General features: G+C 40.2%; 1 protein-coding gene across 1 annotated transcript in view; it reads right to left on the bottom strand.

Annotated features, from left to right (window-relative positions):
* atg3 (autophagy related 3) overlaps positions 1–20,286 on the bottom strand; it is a 48,840-nt gene that overhangs the window by 10,525 nt on the left and 18,029 nt on the right. The window contains exons 2-8 of the mRNA XM_068040686.1: positions 18,654–18,695; positions 15,664–15,713; positions 12,346–12,416; positions 11,970–12,077; positions 11,107–11,244; positions 8,309–8,346; positions 134–286 (exon numbers count right to left, since the gene is read on the bottom strand). Coding sequence (XP_067896787.1) covers positions 134–286; positions 8,309–8,346; positions 11,107–11,244; positions 11,970–12,077; positions 12,346–12,416; positions 15,664–15,713; positions 18,654–18,695 — 600 coding nt within the window. The remainder of the gene's footprint in view (positions 1–133; positions 287–8,308; positions 8,347–11,106; positions 11,245–11,969; positions 12,078–12,345; positions 12,417–15,663; positions 15,714–18,653; positions 18,696–20,286) is intronic.

Raw genomic sequence — 20,286 nt, 5'->3', positions numbered from 1 at the left:
TTTGGTGTATTCCTCACTTCAGTCATACCCTCTATAACAAAATCAATAATGTTTAAGGAAATAAAGCCCACAGAAAGAATTGTGAAATACTGTGCTTTCTACGTAACAATGCTGTAAAGAACTACTTATTTACCTCATCATAACCAAACAACCAAAGTCTTGGTGTCTGATAATACTTGTCGTAAGTAATGTATAGATCATAGGTTCTAGTCTGAAGAATCCCATCTTCACCAGCAGCATCCACTTTGGGTTTGTTTGCTTCTATCTTACTAGTATCCAGGGTTGCCTAGTGCAAAACATAATTTTAAAAAATCAGGTTACAATTATAGCTTACCCGAATCCAATTGTATCATTTTTATGGTAACATTTAAATAAAATCTACCTTTTTATCTCTTTCTCTCTCTCCATTTAAATTATATTCTCCTAACTTTTAAAGCAGTGTAGCATTTCCCAGCAGAGAAAGCAGGCCTCTACTGCTGGGATAAGCTAAGAGGCTGGGACAATTGGTACTCTGATTTTCCCTTTGTTTGTGGAAAAATATCTGAACACCAGAAGTTACTGCCTGGGAACCATACAGACCAGAGGTCAGATTATCTGATTGAGTCTTAGTAAGGTGGTTATTAACAGTCTTTAGCATTCTGATCCTGCTTGTTTATTTGTGGGTTCAGGTTCATTTACGAAATGCAGGTGAGTTCCTGTAATCTAGCAGGTCTGGTGTTGGAAGCTCTCTTAAGTGGCTCTTAAAAGAATTGTTTACAAGGGTAATGGGTAAATTAAAGAGTTATTTAAGAGCTCTGAAACATGCCACTTAAAATTGTGCACAGGGATAAAAGTATTGGTGTAACGATCAGCAGAGAAAAAGTATTGGAGAAACTTAAGGGACGACTACTTCATGCAGCAAGTGGTTCGGATCTGGAATGCACTGCCTGAGTGTGTGGTGGAAGCAGGTTCAATTGAAAGGGAATTAGACTGTTATATGAAAATGAAGAATGTGCAGGGTTACGGGGAGAAGGAGGGGGAATGGTACTAAGTGTATTACTCATTCGCAGAGCCAGTACAGGCACAATGGGCCAAATGGCCGCCTATGCACTGTAACAATTCTGTATAGCAAAATCTATTGCTGTCAGAATAAGTGTCGAGCAGGAAACTAGGTTTGTGACCAAGTGGTAGAACAATGCAATACATCAGCTCCTTGTTTGATGGCTAGTGAAGTGGGGGGAGCGGCAAGAATTTCACTCCAGAGCACCCTCCCCATAGAACAGTACTGCAGAATGCCTTGAAAAATATAGAGGAAGAGGTCTAGAGGCTGTAGCTGACCATTATACTCACCATGCACATTAGTTAAATAATCTGCGAGATCAGAAGGTCCGAGAGCACAGCAGCGATAAAGCAGTCGCAGCGAGAGACAGCGCGTGACTGTGAGAACAACAGTAGGTCCAAGAGCACAGTGGGGATAAAGCAACCAGAGAGAGAGAGAGCGCGCGAGAGCAAACCAAGAAAAAAACAAGTGTGACATCACAGAAAAGCGGGTAAGTAATTGTTTGGTGAGTATTTCTCTTTTTTTCCCTCCCTAAGCTAGGGCAGTCTTTTAAATTCGGAGCCGGGAAATAAATGACCTCAATCAGGATGATTGTAACAGTGAGTGAATTAATAATAGTAACACAGAGCAGGTCTAGAGGTATTAATTAAAATTAATAGTTTAAACAAGGTACCAACTAGATTCTAAAGGAGAGAATAGAGTTTTTTTTTTAAGATCATGGATGGGCAGCTGTGACCTGTTGCTTGCAATTCCTGAGCCATGTGCGAACTCCAGGACACAATGTTTCTTGAGCGACCATGTGTGTAGGAAGTGTCACCAGCTGCTTCAACTCGAGCTCAGGATTTCAGAGCTTGAGGGGCACCTGGAATCAAGGTGGCGCATCAGGAAGCAGGAGAGTTTCCTGGATCGTACATTCCAGGAGGTGGTCATCCCACAGTCAGTAGGAGTTCAGGATCCTAGGCGAGTGTCCATCGGAAGACTAGGAAGAGGCAGTAAATGCAGGTGTCTTCGGGGTGTGTGCCACTCTCAAAAAGGCACTCAGCACTGGAGACTGCCGGGAGTGACAATACCCTGAAGGAGTGCAGTCCAGACCATGGCACCAATGGGCAAGGGACTTTATAGGAAGGAGCAACAAAGTGTGAAAATGCAGTTGTTATAGGAGATTCCACAGGTCGGGGGGGAACAGACAGGCATTTCTGTAACTGTCATCCTGAATCCTAGATGGTGTGTTGCCTCCCTGGTGCCAGCGTAAAGGACATCACAGAGAGAGTGCAGAATATTCTGAAGGGGAAGCAAGTGAGCCAGAGGTTGTGGTACACTTTGGTACCGACAACATAGCAAGGGCAGGTATTGAGGTCCTATGGTCAGATTTTCAGGAGCTTGGGAGGAAGTTAAAGACCAGGACCTCGAAGGTAGCAATCTCTCAATTACTCCCATGTGCTAGTGAGAGTAGAAATAGAAAGATTGGAGGACCAATTCATGGCTTGATGCATGGTGCAGGAGGGGCTTCAGATTCTTGGGGCATTGGGACCAGTTCTGGGGTAGAAGGCACCTATTCAAAAAGTTGCACTTCAACAGGACTGGGACCAATGTCCTCATTGGGAACTTCACTAGTGTGGTTTGGGAGGGTTTAAACTAAATTGGCAGGGGGATGGGTACCAGCATATAGAAGCAGAAAAGAGGAATAAGGTGCATAATGTGAGAGTGTTGGACAGTACTAGAGAAGGGAGTAGTTCCATATTAGATAGGAGCAGACTGAGAAGGGCTATGAGGAATGCAAAGACAGGATTACAATGCAACTATGAAAATGCACAAAGCACATGAAATAAGGTTGGTGAACTATAAACACAAATAGCAGTATGAGAATATGGCGTAGTGGCAATAACGGAAATGTGGCTTAAAAATGGGGAGGACTGAGTGCTTAATATACAAGGATATAAAGTGTTCAGAAAAGATAGAGGAGGAAAAATGGGAGATGGGGTGGCAGTACTGATTATGGTAGACATCGTGGTGTTGGGAAAGACGAGATGCCCTTGAGGGGGCAAGGACAGAATACATTTGGTTAGCGTTGAGAAGCAAAAAGGGTATGATCACGCTACTAGGGGTATGCTATAGGCATAGTCCAAATAGCGAAAGAGGAGCAAATCTGCAGGAAAAATCACAGAGATGCACAAGAACTATAGAGTGGTGATATTGGGGGACTTGAATATTGGGATAATTTTAGAGTAAAGGGAAAGGAGGGGGAGGAATTTCTGGATTAAGTTCAGGAGAACTTCCTTGATCAGTATGTTCTTGACCCAACTAGAAAAGAGGCATAAAAACAAGAAATGCTGGAAATACTCAGCAGGTCTGGCAGCATCTGTGGAGAGAGAAGCAGAGTAAATGTTTCAGGTCAGTGACCCTTCTTCAAAACTGGCAAATATTAGAAATGTGAAAGGTTATAAGCAAGTAAAGTGGGGGTGGGGCAAGAAATAACAAAGGAGAAGGTGTCGATAGGACAAGGTCACAGAATAGCTGACCAGAAGGTCATGGAGCAAAGACAAACAATATGTTAATGGTGTTTTGAAAGACAAAGCATCAGTACAGATAGGGTGTTAATGGACTGAAAATTGAACAGCCGCAAGTACAAACATGAAAAAAAAGTGGGTAAGCAAACTGAACAAACTAAGATGAAATAAAACAAACACACACAAAAAAAAATATTAAAAAGAAAAAATAACTAAAAATTAAAGTAAAATGGGGGGCCCCGTCATGCTCTGAAATTATTGAACTCAATGTTCAGTCCGGCAGGCTGTAGTGTGCCTAATTAATAAGAATTGGTATAGAAAAGAGACATTGCTGGAACTAGTGCTGGGAAATGATGTGGGTCAAGTGGACCAAGTGTCTGCAGGGGAGCACTTGGGTAACAGTGATCAATGTATCATAATGCTTAGACTCATAATGCAAAAAAGCAGGGACCGATATAAGGTAGAAAGGCTAGATTTCAATGCAATGAGAAGGGATCTAGCCAGGATAAAACAGAAGCAAAGACAGACAGGAAAAGCTATAATGGAACAATGGGTTATCTTTAAGGAAGAGATGATTCAGGTAGAGGCTAGGTACATTCCAACAAGGACAAAAAGTATGGGAACCAAAAATAGGAATCCTTGGATGACGAGGGAGATGGAGATTATGATGAAACAAACAAAAAAGAGGATGTATGATGCATGTCAGGTGTATTCTTCAAGTTAGAACCAGGCCAAATACAATAAGTTGAGAGGGGAGGTGAAGAGGAAAATAAGACAGGCAAAGAGAGAATGAGAATAGATTGGCAGTCAACAGAAAGTGGAACCCAAAAATCTTCTACCAGCATGTAAATAATAAGTGGGTAGTAACAGGTGGAATGGAGTCTATTAGGGACAAAAAGGGGAATATCTGCTTCGAGGCACAGGGCAAGCTAGAATACTTAATGAGTCTTTTGTATCGGTGTTTACTAAGGAAGAGGAATCTGACAAAAATATCAGTAGAAGTGGAGAGAGTAGAGGCAATGGATAGAGTAAAAATTGAGAGGGGGAAGGTACTGGAAAGGCTGGCTTTGCCTAGGGTAGATAAGTCACCTGGTCCGAATGGCTTACATCCCAGGTTACTAAATGAAATGGGGGTGGAGATAGTGGAAGGGATTGCCATAATCTTCCAATCTCTCCTAGATATGGGGTAGGCGGCAGAGGATTGGAGAGTGGCAAAAGTGGCAGCCTTATTCAAGAAAGGGTGTAAAAGCAGTCCTAGCAACTATAGGCCAGTTAGTTTAATATCAGTGATAGGTAAGGTTTTAGAAACAATAATTGGGGGGGTGGGGGGGGGAAAAAATCAACAGGCACTTGGACAGGTTTGAGTTAATTAAGGATAGCCAGCACAGATTCATAAAATGCAGATCATGCTTCACTAATTTAATTGAATTTTTTGTTGAGGGAACAGAGAAGATTGATGAAGGGAATGTAGTGTTGTCTATATTGATTTTAAGAAAGCGTTTGTAACAAAATTGAGGAATAGTAGTCAGTCAAAATGGATAAAAAATTGGCTTAAGGACAGAAAACAGCAAGTCGTGGTAAATGGTTGTTTTTCAGACTGAGGATGGTGAACAGTGGTGTTCCCCGAGGGTCAATGTTAGGACCACTGATTTTTCTGCTATATATAAATATGACTTGAAGCTTGAAATGCAGAGTAGAATTTCAAAATTTGCTGATTTTGACATGTTGCGAATAGTGAGGATAAGAAGAACTGCCTATAACAGGACATAGATAGGCCAGCGGAATGCGTAGACAAGTGGCAGATGGAATTTAATACAGAGAAGCCGTAGGTGATGCTCTTTGACAGAAGGGAGAGGCAATATAGACTTAATGGCGCAGTTCTAAAGAGTGTGCAAGAACAGAGGAACTTGCGGGTGCTTGTTCATCGATCTTTGCAGATGGCAGCACATATTGAGAGAGTGGTTGCAAAGCATATGGGATCTTGGGTTTCATAAATAGAAGTACTGAGTACAAAAGCAGGGCAGTAATGCTGAACCTTTATAAAGCTCTGGTTAGGCCCCAACTAGATTGCTGTATCCAATTCTGATCACCACACTTTAGGAAGGATGTGAGGGTCCTTGAGAGGGTGCAGAGGAGATTTACCAAACTAGCTCCAGGGATGGGGGATTTTAGTTACAAGGTTAGGTTGGAAAAGCTGGGGTTGTTCTCCCTGGAGCAAAGGAGATTGAGGGGTGATTAAATAGAGATGTACAAGATTATGACAGGCTTAGATACGTAAGACAAGGAAGAAGTATTCCTGTTAACTGTTAAAGGACCAGGGGACACAGATTGAAGGTTTGGGCAAGAGATGCAGGGGAAATGCGAGGAAGTTTTTTTTTTTTTTTACACAGCGAGTGGTAATGACCTGGAACTCACTGCCCACAAGGGTGGTGGAAGTGGAGACAATCAATGACTTCAAAAGAAAATTGGTTAGGCACTTGAAGAAAACAAACTTGCAGGGCTACGGGGATTGAGCGCAGAAGTGGGACTGATTGGATCGCTCCGCGGACAGCCGGTATGGACTTGATGGGTTGAATGGCCTTCTTCTATGCTGTAAATAACTATGACTCTGATTCTTACAGCTAATTGCACAGCCCTGTTCCTGGATGCCTGATCACCTAGAGCCGGTGTAGCCAGTTCTATGCACGTCAGTAAATGTAGATAGAAAAGTACCAGCAAGTACGGACAGTCTACTTCTGGTGCAAACTCCCTTCATTGCACCTCTTATTTTTTTTCTCCAAAATCAAAATTAAGGGGGGGATCTCCATGGTAAACCCATTATTCCAACAACATGGACATAGCAAAACAATGCTAGAACTTTTAACAAAATGTCTCCTTAAGTAGCAACAGGAAATAAAGGCAAGAAAAACAGTTTAGATATAGCCTCAAAAATGATGCTACAAATCTTACTGTAGAACTTTTAAAATCCCCTTTTAGTCCTTGTGACATTATTTAAGATTGCTAAACTGCAGAAAGGTATTTGACACTAGTTTAAAGTAACTGATTGGAAAATTGACATCAACTGGAAGAAGTTTGGGTAAAGGATTTCCACTTATTTTTCTCATCAGGAACACCCGTTAATTAAGTGTAACTAATTTGAAAATCTATCGTCCTATCTGCTAAACTATATATTTAAGCATATTCACAGTTTAAAATGTTGCTTTCATTTACAAAATTAAGAAACCAAAAATGCAAAACTGGGCAATTAAATAGGTATAAAGCTTTAAATTTCAGCAATGTTCTTGGTCCTTGACCCAAAATGCTTTGCAGTGAAATGGTTTATTTGTAAGTAATGAACACATACTGGAAGCATTGCTATAAGGCGCTACTTGGGATCCAGAGAAATAACACTTTATGATGAAGGGTGAGTGCCTGGTATGCACTTTTAAAAAAACCCCACAGAAAATAGAACAAAAGCACACGTGATCCAAGAAGTTAGTATCTTTTTCCAAAAGAGCATACAAGTGACCTTAGTTTGGGATATTAGATAATCAGATCATAATTACTTGCATTCGGAAAAAGACATCTGGGCCTGGATTTTCTTTGTTCAAGTTGCTCCCTGTTACCACATACTGGTACTACAGGGAAACTAATTTGGATTGAAAACTTGCATCTTCAAAATGGGTATGGTGGTTTAGTGGTTATGTTGCAGGACTAATATTCTATTTGCAATATGACAGATAATGAAACACTCCAAGCCCGCATGGAATAAGTTGCCAATGTGTTGTGAATGGGATTTGCTGAAGGATGTCAAATGGAGTTGGATAAGCTCCCAAAAGTAGAAGACATCTCAAGATACAGCAGGTAGGTAGGTTAACTGGGACGGGTGATATCAGTCTGGGGGGGTTCAGAGAGAAACTTCCCAGTTTCTTCCAAAATTGGCCAAATGTTTTTCCTCTGCCATAAGAGATTGTGTCACTCAGTACCTCATGACAATAAGCTGACTTTATTATACTATACTTGAGCAAGGTGGCGAAGTTAAACTAGGTCTGCAGATGGCATTCCAAGATGACTACTGGGGGAAAAAACTGTTGTAGTTTCATACTATACTCGCTAATTAAATGATGTTGCTCGATTTTAACTGGGATATTTAAGAGTATTTTGACAAAAACTCATTCCTTTGTTTTAATGCATAAAACTGATAGATATAACACAATGCACAATCTAGAAATGGTTGTAAAGCAACAAAGCCGAGGAATGGAAATGATTTCATAACCAGGAAGAGTGAAGCTCAAATGATAGAACATTGACTTTAATTTATGCACCAAATGTTTTGACTATAAACCATATAAGAATTTTATTGGATAATACAGGGTGTTCTATAGAGAGCCAGTGGCAGAGGAGAATTTTCCTGTGCCGGTGTCTGCTGTATTAGATCGCCTGGAAGCAGTGCATAGTGGAAAGTTGGACAGAGAGGCGTATATACCCCGAAGGAAGCCCATCCAACTTGCTGTCCAAAACTGTTGGAAACTGGTGGGCTTCCTTACAGTCGTCAATGCCTCCCTGCTTGATTTTCCTCGATGTACTGAATCCATGTGTTCGATATCACTCAGGTGCACAGGTTTTTTTCGTATCCCCCAAATATGGAGTTTTCAGAGTGCTTTTACTGAAACATTAAATGTAAATTAAGGTTACAGTTCATATATTAAACAGCAAATAACTGATGAGGGCAATTAAAATATATACATCTTGTTTTCTAATATTGTAGCTATTTGTGACTTACATCATCTGCATCTTCTAACAAGCCACTCTCTTCATAGGCTGCGAGAAAGGAAATATTTACCAACATGTTGGAACAACACAAACTATATACTGATTTGACATTGTAATCACATTCACATATTACCAGATTGTTATTTGTACTTGTGTAGTGGCACAGTTCAGTGAATAAAATGCCATGTAATGTTGCCTTTTATCTTCAACCACCTGTTACAACTCTGAACATATTTCAGTCAATCAGACTGGGGCAACCAGAAGCCAAAACTAAAATGGCAACACAGAGACCACAAATAGAAGGCAGCAGTTCAATAAGTAGTCAAGCTGAGTACTACCGCTATAACAGATAGACAATAGCTATAGGTTTTAATGAAATTGGCTAATTGTCGATACCTTTGAGATCATTCCCATTGTTGTTTTTTTGTTTGTGTCAACTCCCATTCTAGTAAAACATCCCAAGGTGCTTCACAGGAGTGTAATCAGACAAAAATTGACCCCAAGCCAAAGAATGATACATTCGGACAAATGACCAAAACCTTGGCCAAAGTGATAGGTTATAAGCAGCATCTTAAAAGGAGAAGAGAGAAAGAATCAAAACCTATTGAGATATTAATCTTGTTTGACACTGCATTTATAATGGCTACAGTTATCAGATATTTAGTGCATGCTCACTATGAGCTGTTATCTGGACCTCTCATGACAAAGGATGAAGAAATTCCAACAGTCATAGGTTTCTAAAGAAAATCCCACTCCATCACATACAAGCAAGTAGTTATGCACCAAGGGAACTGCTGCCAAATTTGTTCATAATGCAGTAGTGTGAAAAATAAGAGTTATACATTTCTTAATTACACAGGTATGTGTTTTAGGTATTTATTTTAAAGTTTTATTTCTTTTTATTTATAGATCTTCCCCAAGTCCGGTGTCCTAAACTGGTTAATAACAAGCTGTCCCTTACACTAAGCACTTACCAGCCAAACAATTTACTACTTAATAAATTTATGAATAGTAATAAATGCTTACAATTACTGATAAATTACCTGCATTTTGGAAGATAAATGAGCAAAGTAGAAAAATACTCACCAGCCAATCAACTTACGACTTTTCTGTGATGTCAAACCTCGAGTTCCCACCCTGTTTTTAAATTCTCTCTCTCTCTCCCCTCCTCCCCCACCCCCAATATGCTCTGCTGGTCCCGGAGATCCTGTCCTGTTTTTAAACTCTTTCTCTCTCCTGACGTGCTCTGCTGGTCCTGGAGTTCCTGCACTGTTTTCAAACTGTTTAAGCTGTTTTTAAACGATGGAAGTTGTCCCTGACAGTGCTATTAGGCTGCACTTACTCACCAACAACCTGTTCAGTTTGAGTTCCACTGGGATCACTTAGCACCAGAGCACATTACAACCCTTGGTCCAAATATGGACAAAAAAGCTGAATTCCAGAGGTGAGGTGGGAGTGATTGCCCTCGACATCAAGGCAGCATTTGACCGAGTGTCATCAAGGAGCCCTAGTGAAATTTAAATCAATGGAAATTAGGGGAAATTTCTACATTGGCTGAAATCATACCTAGCATAAAGGAAGATGGTTGTGGTTGTTGGAGGTCAATCATCTAAGCCCCAGGACATTTCTGCACGAATCCCTCAGCGTAGTGTCCTAGGCCCAACCATCTTCAGCTGTTTCAATGACCTTCCTTCCATCAAGGTCATAAATGCAGCTGTTCACTGATGATTACACTGATGTTTCCTTTCCATTTGCAAACTCCACTGATAATCACCCAATCCATGTCCGCATGCAGCAAGACCTGGACAATATTCAGGCTTGGGCTGATCAGTGACAAGTAACATTTGGGCCACACGAGTCCCAAATAATGATGGTCTCTGACAAGATAAGAGTTTAACCACTTTGCCAACGGCTGAATCTCCCACCATAAACATCCTGAGGGGTCACCATAGACCAGAAATGTAACTAAACCGGCCACATAAACACTGTGGCTACAAGAGCAGGTGGGAGGTTGGGTATTCTGTGGCAACTAATACCTTCTGACTGCCCCCCCACCTCAAAGCTTGTCCACTATCTAGAAGGCAGAAGGCAGAACTGTGATGGATTACTCTTCACTTGCCTGGATGAGTGCAGCTCCAACGACACTCAAGAAGCTCAACATCATTCAGGACAAAGCAGTCCATTTGATCGGCACCCATCCACCACAAACATTCACTCCCTGCACTGCTGGCACACAGTTGCAGCAATGTGTACCGTCTATATGATGTAACTGCAATAACTCATCAAGGCTTCTTGGACAGCACCCTTTAAACCCGTGACCTCTACCACCAAGATGAACAAGGGCAGCAGACACATGGTAACACCACCGCTTGCAAGTTCCCCTCCATCATACTGACTTGGAAATATATCTCCATTCTATCATCAATGGATCAGAATCCTGGAACTTCCTACCTAACAGCTGAGTGTACCTTCAGCACACCGACTGCAACGTTTGCAGACGCCAGCTCCCCACCACCTTCTCAAGGGCAATTAGGGATGGACAATAAATGCTGACCTGGCCAGCGATGTCCAGATCAGAAGAATGAAAAAAGGCTCGAGAGGCTGAATGGCCTACTCGTTCCTATGACCATGATAGCCTCAATGGGCACTCACTGTCTTGCATATGCATGATGACCACTTGAGCAAGATAATTGTGGGCTGCCACTACCCATGAAATTGTATTCCAATATAAATTAAGGAACCTAGAAGGAATAGAATATTCCAAATGGACTGCTATTGAGAACAAACATAGTGTAGTTGCGATCTCACCTTCCATGTCAGCTGCTTCTCCTTCATCATCATCTTCCTCATTATCCTCCATACATGCTGTGGTGCTCCCTATACACTTTGAGTTGTCTTTGCTTTCTAAAGTAATCTCTGTTACAGTTTCTGTCAATCCAGCAACACCTGGCAAAGAAAGGAAAAATGCTGTAGAGAAACAAAGCTTGCAATTCATAATGTCAGCAAAAAAATCCTTGAAACTTTCAACAGATAACTGCACTTTTGGTCAGTCTTATACATTAAGAAAAATGGACAGGGGAAAGTGATTATAATTCTCTCATTTGGAGTTCAGACATGAGGGTTGTGATGCCATCTGATTCTCAGTTAGATCTTCTAATCATCCTTACCTATCCATTTTATTCTCTCTCTGTCCATCTTAAAAGCTCAGCAAATTCTCATACTCAAACTAATCAATTGAAATCCTGGTACATTTTGCAGTACTGTAAGTATTACCAGCAAAGGAAACCCAAATGTACGAACAGATAAAGGCATAGATACCTTTACGTTCTAAGACAAATGGTTAATTCACAGTTTAAGCACAAGGGGAAAAAAAAGAGGCTCTGGAGTAATGCCTCAAAAAGCTGCAGTTTACCGAACATTTTAGTCTTTTACAGCTCATTTTGTGCAAAATTAAGTAACATTTTGCACAATTCTAATTCACTTATAAACAAACATACCCAGCACAAAAACCAACTGAAAACTATATTTTACTTGGATTGACTCGTGTCTACTGTTCATCTTTCAAAGCAGTTTATCAAATTAGAAGAAAAACAGTTCTTGACAGTTTTAGAATTGGTCTATTAACATTTTCAATGCGTAAACCATCCCTTTTTGATTTGCTGTCATGATACCTGAATTGTGATAAGTATCCACCCATCCGCCATCACCATCATCCTCTTCAATGACTGCCTCAAATTCATCAGAATACTCCATCTGTTTGCAGCGCTTATAGCAGGGAACTGTTGGCGGAAGAAGACTCTTGGTGAAACAGTACAAGGAGCATTATTAGTTTCCTCTACTTAAAATTAAACAAAAGTATCACCAAGTTTGTTAAAAGTAGACAGTTTAACGATATAAAAGCATTAAGAATATTTGATCAGTGAACAAGTGAACAGTGAAACAATCTGATGCTCAGCAATATTTTAAAACAGCAATCAGTTCATAATAATGTATTGTGGTTATCTCAAAAAAGTATAATTAATTGATTCTGTATGAACACACTCGTACCATTTCTAGTCACCAAAAACTGCTTTTCCTTGGGTAAGTAAGGTTTGACTTTGGTATCCTCTCCTGTTCCCCTGAAGAAAATAGTAACATAAAGATAACAATCAATTCATTATAAATGCATTTTATCATCTTATATTTGTCAGTTAAAACGCCAATTTGCAGTAACACTGTCTTGGAGTTGCATAATCTTAAAAAAAACAAAATCTCAACTAAATTTTCCTGCAAACCTGCTCCACTGCAAACAATAATGGCCTTCTGGTCGGCAGAAATGGGCCCATCAGAGAGTCATGCTTGAGCCTTTGTCTGGCCCCCAACTTACTTGACTGCAGCTGGTGGCCTGTTTGCCTATTAGCTCCCTCGTGAAGCCACTTAAAAAATTTCACAGTTGGACCTCAGCTTACCATTTTAACCTGAGTGGCCAGCCAGGGCAATTTCTTCCGACTCCCTAGATGCACCCACCCTCCTCCCTCCCTAAATATTCTGACATGGTCACAAGAGACTCCCAGTGGGCCTATCCTAACTTAGAGATGGGATGTTGGCTCAATGGATTTTTGACCCAAAGATCTAAACAATCCTAAGAATATGGCAATGGCTCCTAAGCAATGGCTCAGAGTCACTGGCTTGGAGTTGGAGTTGGAGTTAGAGATACTCTGACGTAAGGGAAGAGGAGGAATTTTTAAGATAGTTTTCTCCAAAGTGCAGCTACACTTCAGGGGAAAGCACTGTTGCAGGAAGGGGAGAGCGTACCTGTTAAACAGCAGGGGAAAGGGAACTAAGAGATAGAGAAGGAGATCCTGCAGACATTAGTCATGTCCAACAGGCACCTGTGAGGATAAGGATGCAGGCTGTGAGGTGGACAGCCAGAAGGCTAACCATGGAACTGTGGAGCAGGAGGCAGTCCAATGGGGGAAGAGCATAATAGAAAGATTGTGGTTATAAGAGATTAGATAATTAGGGGTATAGATAGTTTCTTTTACAGTATACAGCCACAGCCAAGAGTCCAGAAGGGCATTTTGCATATCTGGTGGAAAGAAAAAGGTAAAGGATAACTCGGAGCAAGTGAAAAAGAACTTGGAAAGGGAGGGGGACGATCTGGTCCATATTAGCACCAATGACGTAGGGAAGAAAAGGGGAGGTGGTCCCACTCACTTAACCTGCTATGTCCCTTTGCAGACTCTTTAGGTCGTCCTCACAGCTTACTTTTGCACTTAGATTTGTATTGTCAGCAAACTTGGATACATGATACTTGGTCCCTTCATTTAAGGCATTAATGTAGGTTGTAAACAGCTGAGGCAAACACCAAGTACATAGACAACAAATGGAGAGGATGACAAAGGAAAATAATAAAAGGTGGGGAAGGAAGTCAAAAAAATTGGAAGGCCAAGAGAAACTAAAAAACTAAAATTATGAAGGAAAATAAAAAGGAACAGTATTCTACAAACACACAAAAAAAAGAAAAACAAAAGAAAAATCAGAACAGGGATAGAACTACTAAGGAATACACATGATTAACTCACAGGTAATCACAGCAAAATGGCAGTATTATTAAATAATTATTTTTTCTCAATATTTAAAAGGGACACTAACTTGGGGTATATGACATTAGAAGAAAACAAAAAGATTAGTACATCTAAAATAAAAAGGGGTAGATAATTGATAAACTAATTAAAATTAGAGAATATAAAACCCTTGGTCCAGACGGATTGCATCCACATATATTAAAAGAAGTCAGGAAAGAGATAGCAGAGGCACTCTCTCTCACACAACACAATCTCCTCAAACTCATTACAAAGGGAACAGTGCCAGAGGACTGGAGGACAACTGTTTTGATTTCTATATTTAAAAAGGCAGATAGAACAAGTCCAGGGAACTATAGACCAATTAGCTTAATGTCGGTGGTAGGAAGGATAATGGAATCTTTACTCAAAGATGTAATAGATAAACATCTAGAAACTGAAAATATAATAAAAAAAGAGTAGGCAACATGAAGCCCAAAATGGAAAATGATGCTTGACCAACTTTATTGAATAGTTTGAAGAAGTGTTAGAAGATTAGACAAGGATAATAGGCATGGATGTTATATATTTGGATTTTCAAAAGACTTTAATAAGGTACTGCATAGTAGACTCATGATTAAGGTCAGAACATGTGGAGTCAGGGAACAAGTAGCAGAATTGATAGCGAGCTGGCTATAAACAGAAAACAGTCAGTAAGGGTTAAAGGTAGTTACTCAGACTGGCAAAAGGTTCAAAGTGGTGTCCCAGAAGGATTAGGGCTGGTAACATAGTTCAGTATTTCTGTAAACAATTTGCACTTGTGAATCAGAAGTACAATTTCAAAATTTGCAGACAACACCAAATTGGGGATTGTAGTTAATACAGGGGAGGAGTACAACAAAATACAGGAAGACCAATAAACTTGCAGAATGAAAGCATAACTGGCAAATGAACTTTCATAAACATACTTGGTGTGAGGTGGTGCATTTTGGTATAATAACAGAGGCCAAATATCCCTGGGGAAAATAAGTGTTGAAATGAGGTAGAGATTTCGGGGTACGAATACACAAATTATTACAAGTAATGATGCAGATTAATCAGGCTATTAAAAAGCAAACAAAGCACTGCAGTTCATTGCTAGAAGAATAACATTGAAAAGGAGAGAAGTTATGTTAAACTTGTATAGAACATTGGTAAGACCACACTTGGAGTACGGTGAACAGTCCTGGTCTCCATATTATAAAAAGGATATGGAGACATTGGAGGCATGCAAAAAGGATTTATTGGAATGATACCAGAACTGAGAAGTTACACAAAGAAATACTGAACAGGCTGGGCTCTTTTCAAGAGAAAACAGAAGACTGAGGGGTGACATGATCGAGGTCTTAAAGAATATGAAAAGATTTGCTGGGGTAGATGTAGGGAAGATGCTTCCACTTTTCCACTTGCAGGGGAGACCAAAACTAGGGCCATAAATATGAGATAGCCACAAATAAAACCAATAGAGAACTCGGGAAAAATGTCTTTACCCAGAGAGTATTAGAATGTGGAATGCCCTACCACCAGAAATAGTTGAGGCAACTAGCATAGACGCATTTAAGGGGAAGCTAGATAAGCACGAGTGAGAGAGGAATATGTTGATGGGGCTAATGAAGGGTGGGAGGAGACTCAAGTGGATCATTAACACTAGCATGGACCTGTTGGGTTGAATAACCCGTTTCTATGCTGTAAAAATACTTAGACCTAAACAAATTTTATTTATACTTAGATCTAGATTTCAGTTTTCAATTATCAATCTAACTTTGCACAATTATTTACTTACCATTGCCAAGTGGGACAGTGATGGACCAGGTGATCGCCAGCTACCACAAACTGCAAAAATAAAAAGTAAAAGAATATCCACAAAATTAAGAATTTTTAACTAGAACGATCATGTTTTGTTTTGCAGGCATTCTGAGAATGACTATTTTTCATATTGTAGACGATCGTGTAAGTAAGAAAGGAGCATTTTGACCAATTAAAAATAGTCATTTAAAATTGCTTAAGGCACTGTCTCCATTGGTCTAAAGAGATTTGAATTTAGCATAACATACAGCAAAATTGTAGCAAACATATTCTACTTTGAAAACAAGGTCAATTTAATAGTCTTTAAGAACCGAGTCAGAAACAAATGTCCAGTGGATAAAAAACATTAATTCTTTCACAAAACAGTCAAGATATAATGCAAATACCTGAGGTGTCCTAGTCTATTAAATTAGAAAATGAATTTTTTTCATGCAGCTTGAGCAACCAGGACAGGCAATTAACTTATTCTGTGTTCATTTCCTGAACGTATGAAGATTGTGACAATGAAAGGGAAATTTAGCAATCCATTAATTCATCTGACTGTCAAAGAAAGATTAAGTTTAACAGAAGCAAACTTCAGCTTAAAGTATCGCACCAGCAGCATTGTAAAATTAAACAAATAGCTTTCCATAGAAAGAGGGTAACCACTATACTTTGTCATATCACTACTGCAGTATTTTGTCTAAAGCTATACTCGGCACAGAAAAATATTCTGCATCATTTTAAGGGAAGTCACATCGAGTCTACAGTACAGAAACAGGCCATTCGGCCCAAATAATCCATGCCAGTGTTTATGCTCCATAACAAGCCTTCCTCATCATTCCCATCAGCATATTCTTCTATTCCTTTCTCCCTCACGTGCTTACCTAGCTTCCTCTTAAATGCATCTATGCTATTTGCCTCAATTATTCCAGTGTGGTAGTGAGTTCCACATTCTTACCACTATTTGGGTAAAGAACTTCCTCCTGAATTCCCCACTGGAATTATTAGTAACCAATTTATATTTATGGCCCCTAGTTCTGATCTTCTCACAAGTGGAAACATTTTCCTCACTTCTACCATATCAAACCCTTTCATTATCTTAAAGGCCTTTAGCATGCCACCCCTTGGCCTTCTCTTTTCTAGAAAAAAGAGCCCCAGCCTATTCAGTCTTTCCTGATTGTTGTAACTTCTCAGTTCTGATATCATTCCTGTGAATCTTTTTTGCACCTTCTCAAATGCCTCCACATCCATTTTAATATGGAGATCAGGACTGCTCACAGTACTTCAAGTGTGATCTAACCAGGTTTCTCTGCATGTTTAACACAACTTCTCCATTTTTTAATTCTATCCACCTATCAATGACCTCCAGTACTTGGTTTATTGCCTTATTAACCTGTGCCGCTACTTTTAGTGATGTGTGTATTTGAATTCCAGATCCCTTTGCTTTTCTACCTCATTTAGACTTTTATCCAAGCAGTATATGGGATGCTTATTCCTCCTACTAAAATGCATCACCTCATACTTGCCAAGATTAAATTTAATTTGCCAATAAGGTTGCAGAATGAGCACGTAATTAATAGTTTCCTGTATTTTGTCGCATTCATCCTTTGCATTAACTACACCCCCCCAGTTTGGTGTTGTTGGGATATTTCAACATTGTAGGTCTGATTCCTGAGTGTAAATCATTAATGTAAATTGAGAACAACAATGGTCCTAGCAGCAATCCCTGAACACCACTTGCCACCTTTTGCCAGTTTGCATAATAACCCTTCATCCCTATTCTTTGTTTTTCTGTTTTGCAGCCAGAATTTGTTTTGCTATCCATTCTGCTATCTTTTCCCTAACTCCAGACGCTCTGACCTTAGTAATGAATCAACTCTTATTGAAAGCTTTTGAAAATACAAATATATTACATCAACGTATTACACTTGACTAACCTCTGTTACTTCTTCAAAGTATTTAATGAAGGTTGGTCAAGTTTGACCTTCATTTTTGAAATTTGTACCAACTACTCATATTTTTGAGTCATAGAGTCAGAGAGATACAGCACTGAAACAGGCCCTTCAGCCCACCGAGTCTGTGCCGACCATCAACCACCCATTTATACTAATTCTACATTAATCCCATATTCCCTACCACATCCCCACCTTCCCTCAACTCTCCTAACACCTACCTACACTAGGGGCAATTTACAATGGCCAATTTACCTATCAACCTGCAAGTCTTTGGCTGTGGGAGGAAACCGGAGCACCCGGTGGTCACAGGGAGAACTTGCAAACTCCGCACAGGCAGTACCCAGAACCGAACCCGGGTCGCTGGAGCAGTGAGGCTGCAGTGCTAACCACTGCACCACTGTGCTGCCCTTTGGTTTCTATATTTTTTCTGTTACATCTTTGAGTAAAGATTCATTATCTTTCCTCCCACTGGCATTAAGGTAACCAGTCTATAGTTCCCTGGATTTTTTTCTATCTCCCTTTTAAGTATAGTAATAACTTTAGCTATTCTCCATTCCTCTGGCACCATTCCCTTTTCAAATGAATTTTTCTATACATGCAATAAATAGTCCATTGCAACAAACTTTCACATTCACATCTATGCCAAAAGAAGAATTTGGTACAATATGGCTGGGTCTTTCTTTAATTTGGAAAGTTTAAAATGATATGTTAGATTTGGTCAACTATTCTGTAAAATGGTTTAGATTTGGAGTTAGTTTAAGGTACAGTTGAAACAAAAGGACATATCTTCCTGAAGCCACTTCCATGCAACAAATTTGTTATCCTACCTAATATCAAGGCAACATTCTGAGCATAGAATGATATTTATGATGAGTTTCAGCTTGAATCAGAGACTTCCAAGATTCAGTCTCTTCTTTTCTTAGTATTGGCACTGGTATTAAAGAGAAGATAATCTACCTGAATCAAATGCACAGACTACTTCCTCCTTTAGCATCTAAACAACTTGTTTAAACAACCTCTGTACACTCACCTCCTCTGGGGTAATTACTCCAGTCTCTTTAAACTTTGACTCCTGCATTGAAAATGGAAGAACGTATACATTAATGATAATGGGGCAAAAAAGTCCTTGTACATTATTCAAGCTATTTCTCAGTCAGCACAGTGACTAACATGAGGTGAATGAAATTTCATTGCCTCACGTTACTGGGCAGCAGAATGCTAAAGAACTGTAGAAACAAATCATATTAGTATTTAATTGTTAGCTCTTACTAATCCTTCAAAGGTGTGACTTCAATTGCTTGCAAGTGTTAAGAGTCTGAAAGTTCACATACAAATTCGTACTGAAATGGGTGAACCATCAGGCAGCTTTTTTTCTGAGAAATTATTATACACTGTTTAAAAGCATCAAGACGTGGGGCTGGATTTTATGCTGGGCGGACAGGAGCAGGCTACCAAAGTAAAAGTAGGTGGCGAACCTGCTTCCGCCCAGCCCAGGGATCTGACCCGCATTTTACGGGTCCCCGGGCTTTAATTGTTCCGAGGTGAGACTTACACCCGCTTGAGGGAGGAAGTCCTGCCTCACTGAGCTGCTGGCAGCTCTTAGTCCCAGCAACGCCACCAGGAGTGGTAGCCACTTCTGGGACTGCAGCCCAGCCAAGGACATGGAGCCGGGACTGGAGGTAAGTTTGGTTTGCCTCGCCGGGCAGATCGGTCGCGACCCGGCGAGGCAAGGGTGGTCGTTTGGGGGGAAAAGGGGGGCTGGGCAGTCTTTCACATCTACCGGACACCTGCTTGCCATGGGTAAAATGCCTGTGGAGGCAGGCAAAGGCCCTCAAATGGCCGTTAAGTTACTGTAAGGTTAAGTCAGGGGCTTTGTGTCAGGGCCAGTTCACATTGGGCCAGATTTTGCGGTGCCAGTAGTGGCAACATGTTTGCCGCTACTGGGTGTCAGAGAGGTCCCGCAACTTCGGGAGTGTGTACAGTGCAATAATCTGAAAGTTGCGGTGGGCCAACCAATGCTGGTTCGCCACGCGAAACGCTAATAAGGAACCAGCGTGAATTTGGGAGAAATGGCCCACTAATTCCGAATTTACACTTGTGTTTTCAGGACTACGGGGCCTCCTCTCAATTCCAGTATCCTTAATGAGGATGCTCACAGCATCTTAAAATTTACAATGGATTGATTTTCGCATTTAACATGAAACTTATTAAAAATTAGATACATTTTGTTAAACAGTAAAATCTATGACTTTGATTTCAGACTTTTAAAATGTCAAATCATTTTAAAATGATTTATCTGATTAAAATTATTGTACTTTTAAACAAAGATTCATTACTAAATTTGTAAAAATTATGCCTACCAAAAATTTAATTTTCCAATGCCTTTGCATTTCCAATGCCTTTTTTTTGTTGCAGTTTTTGTGGTGTAGTGACAATAGGCCATGCCCACAACTTCACACCTTTTATTTTTTGCCTGAACTAGCCTGCACTATTGGGCCTCACTGCAACCCATGCCAGGAGGAAATCTCCCTCAAGGTGACCAATATTCTTGCCACTGGGATCGCAGTAGGTTTGTGCAAAAATTTGTTATCAGCAAGTGAGCATCGCCACTGACTGCAAAATCCAAGTTTTCTATTCAATTCCTGGGCTCCCTATAAATGACC

Source organism: Heterodontus francisci, chromosome 10 (assembly GCF_036365525.1).
Source record: "Heterodontus francisci isolate sHetFra1 chromosome 10, sHetFra1.hap1, whole genome shotgun sequence".
In the NCBI taxonomy this organism is placed as follows: domain Eukaryota; kingdom Metazoa; phylum Chordata; class Chondrichthyes; order Heterodontiformes; family Heterodontidae; genus Heterodontus; species Heterodontus francisci.
Note: the sequence above shows the minus strand (reverse complement) of the source record. Positions and strands in the feature narration are given on the sequence as shown.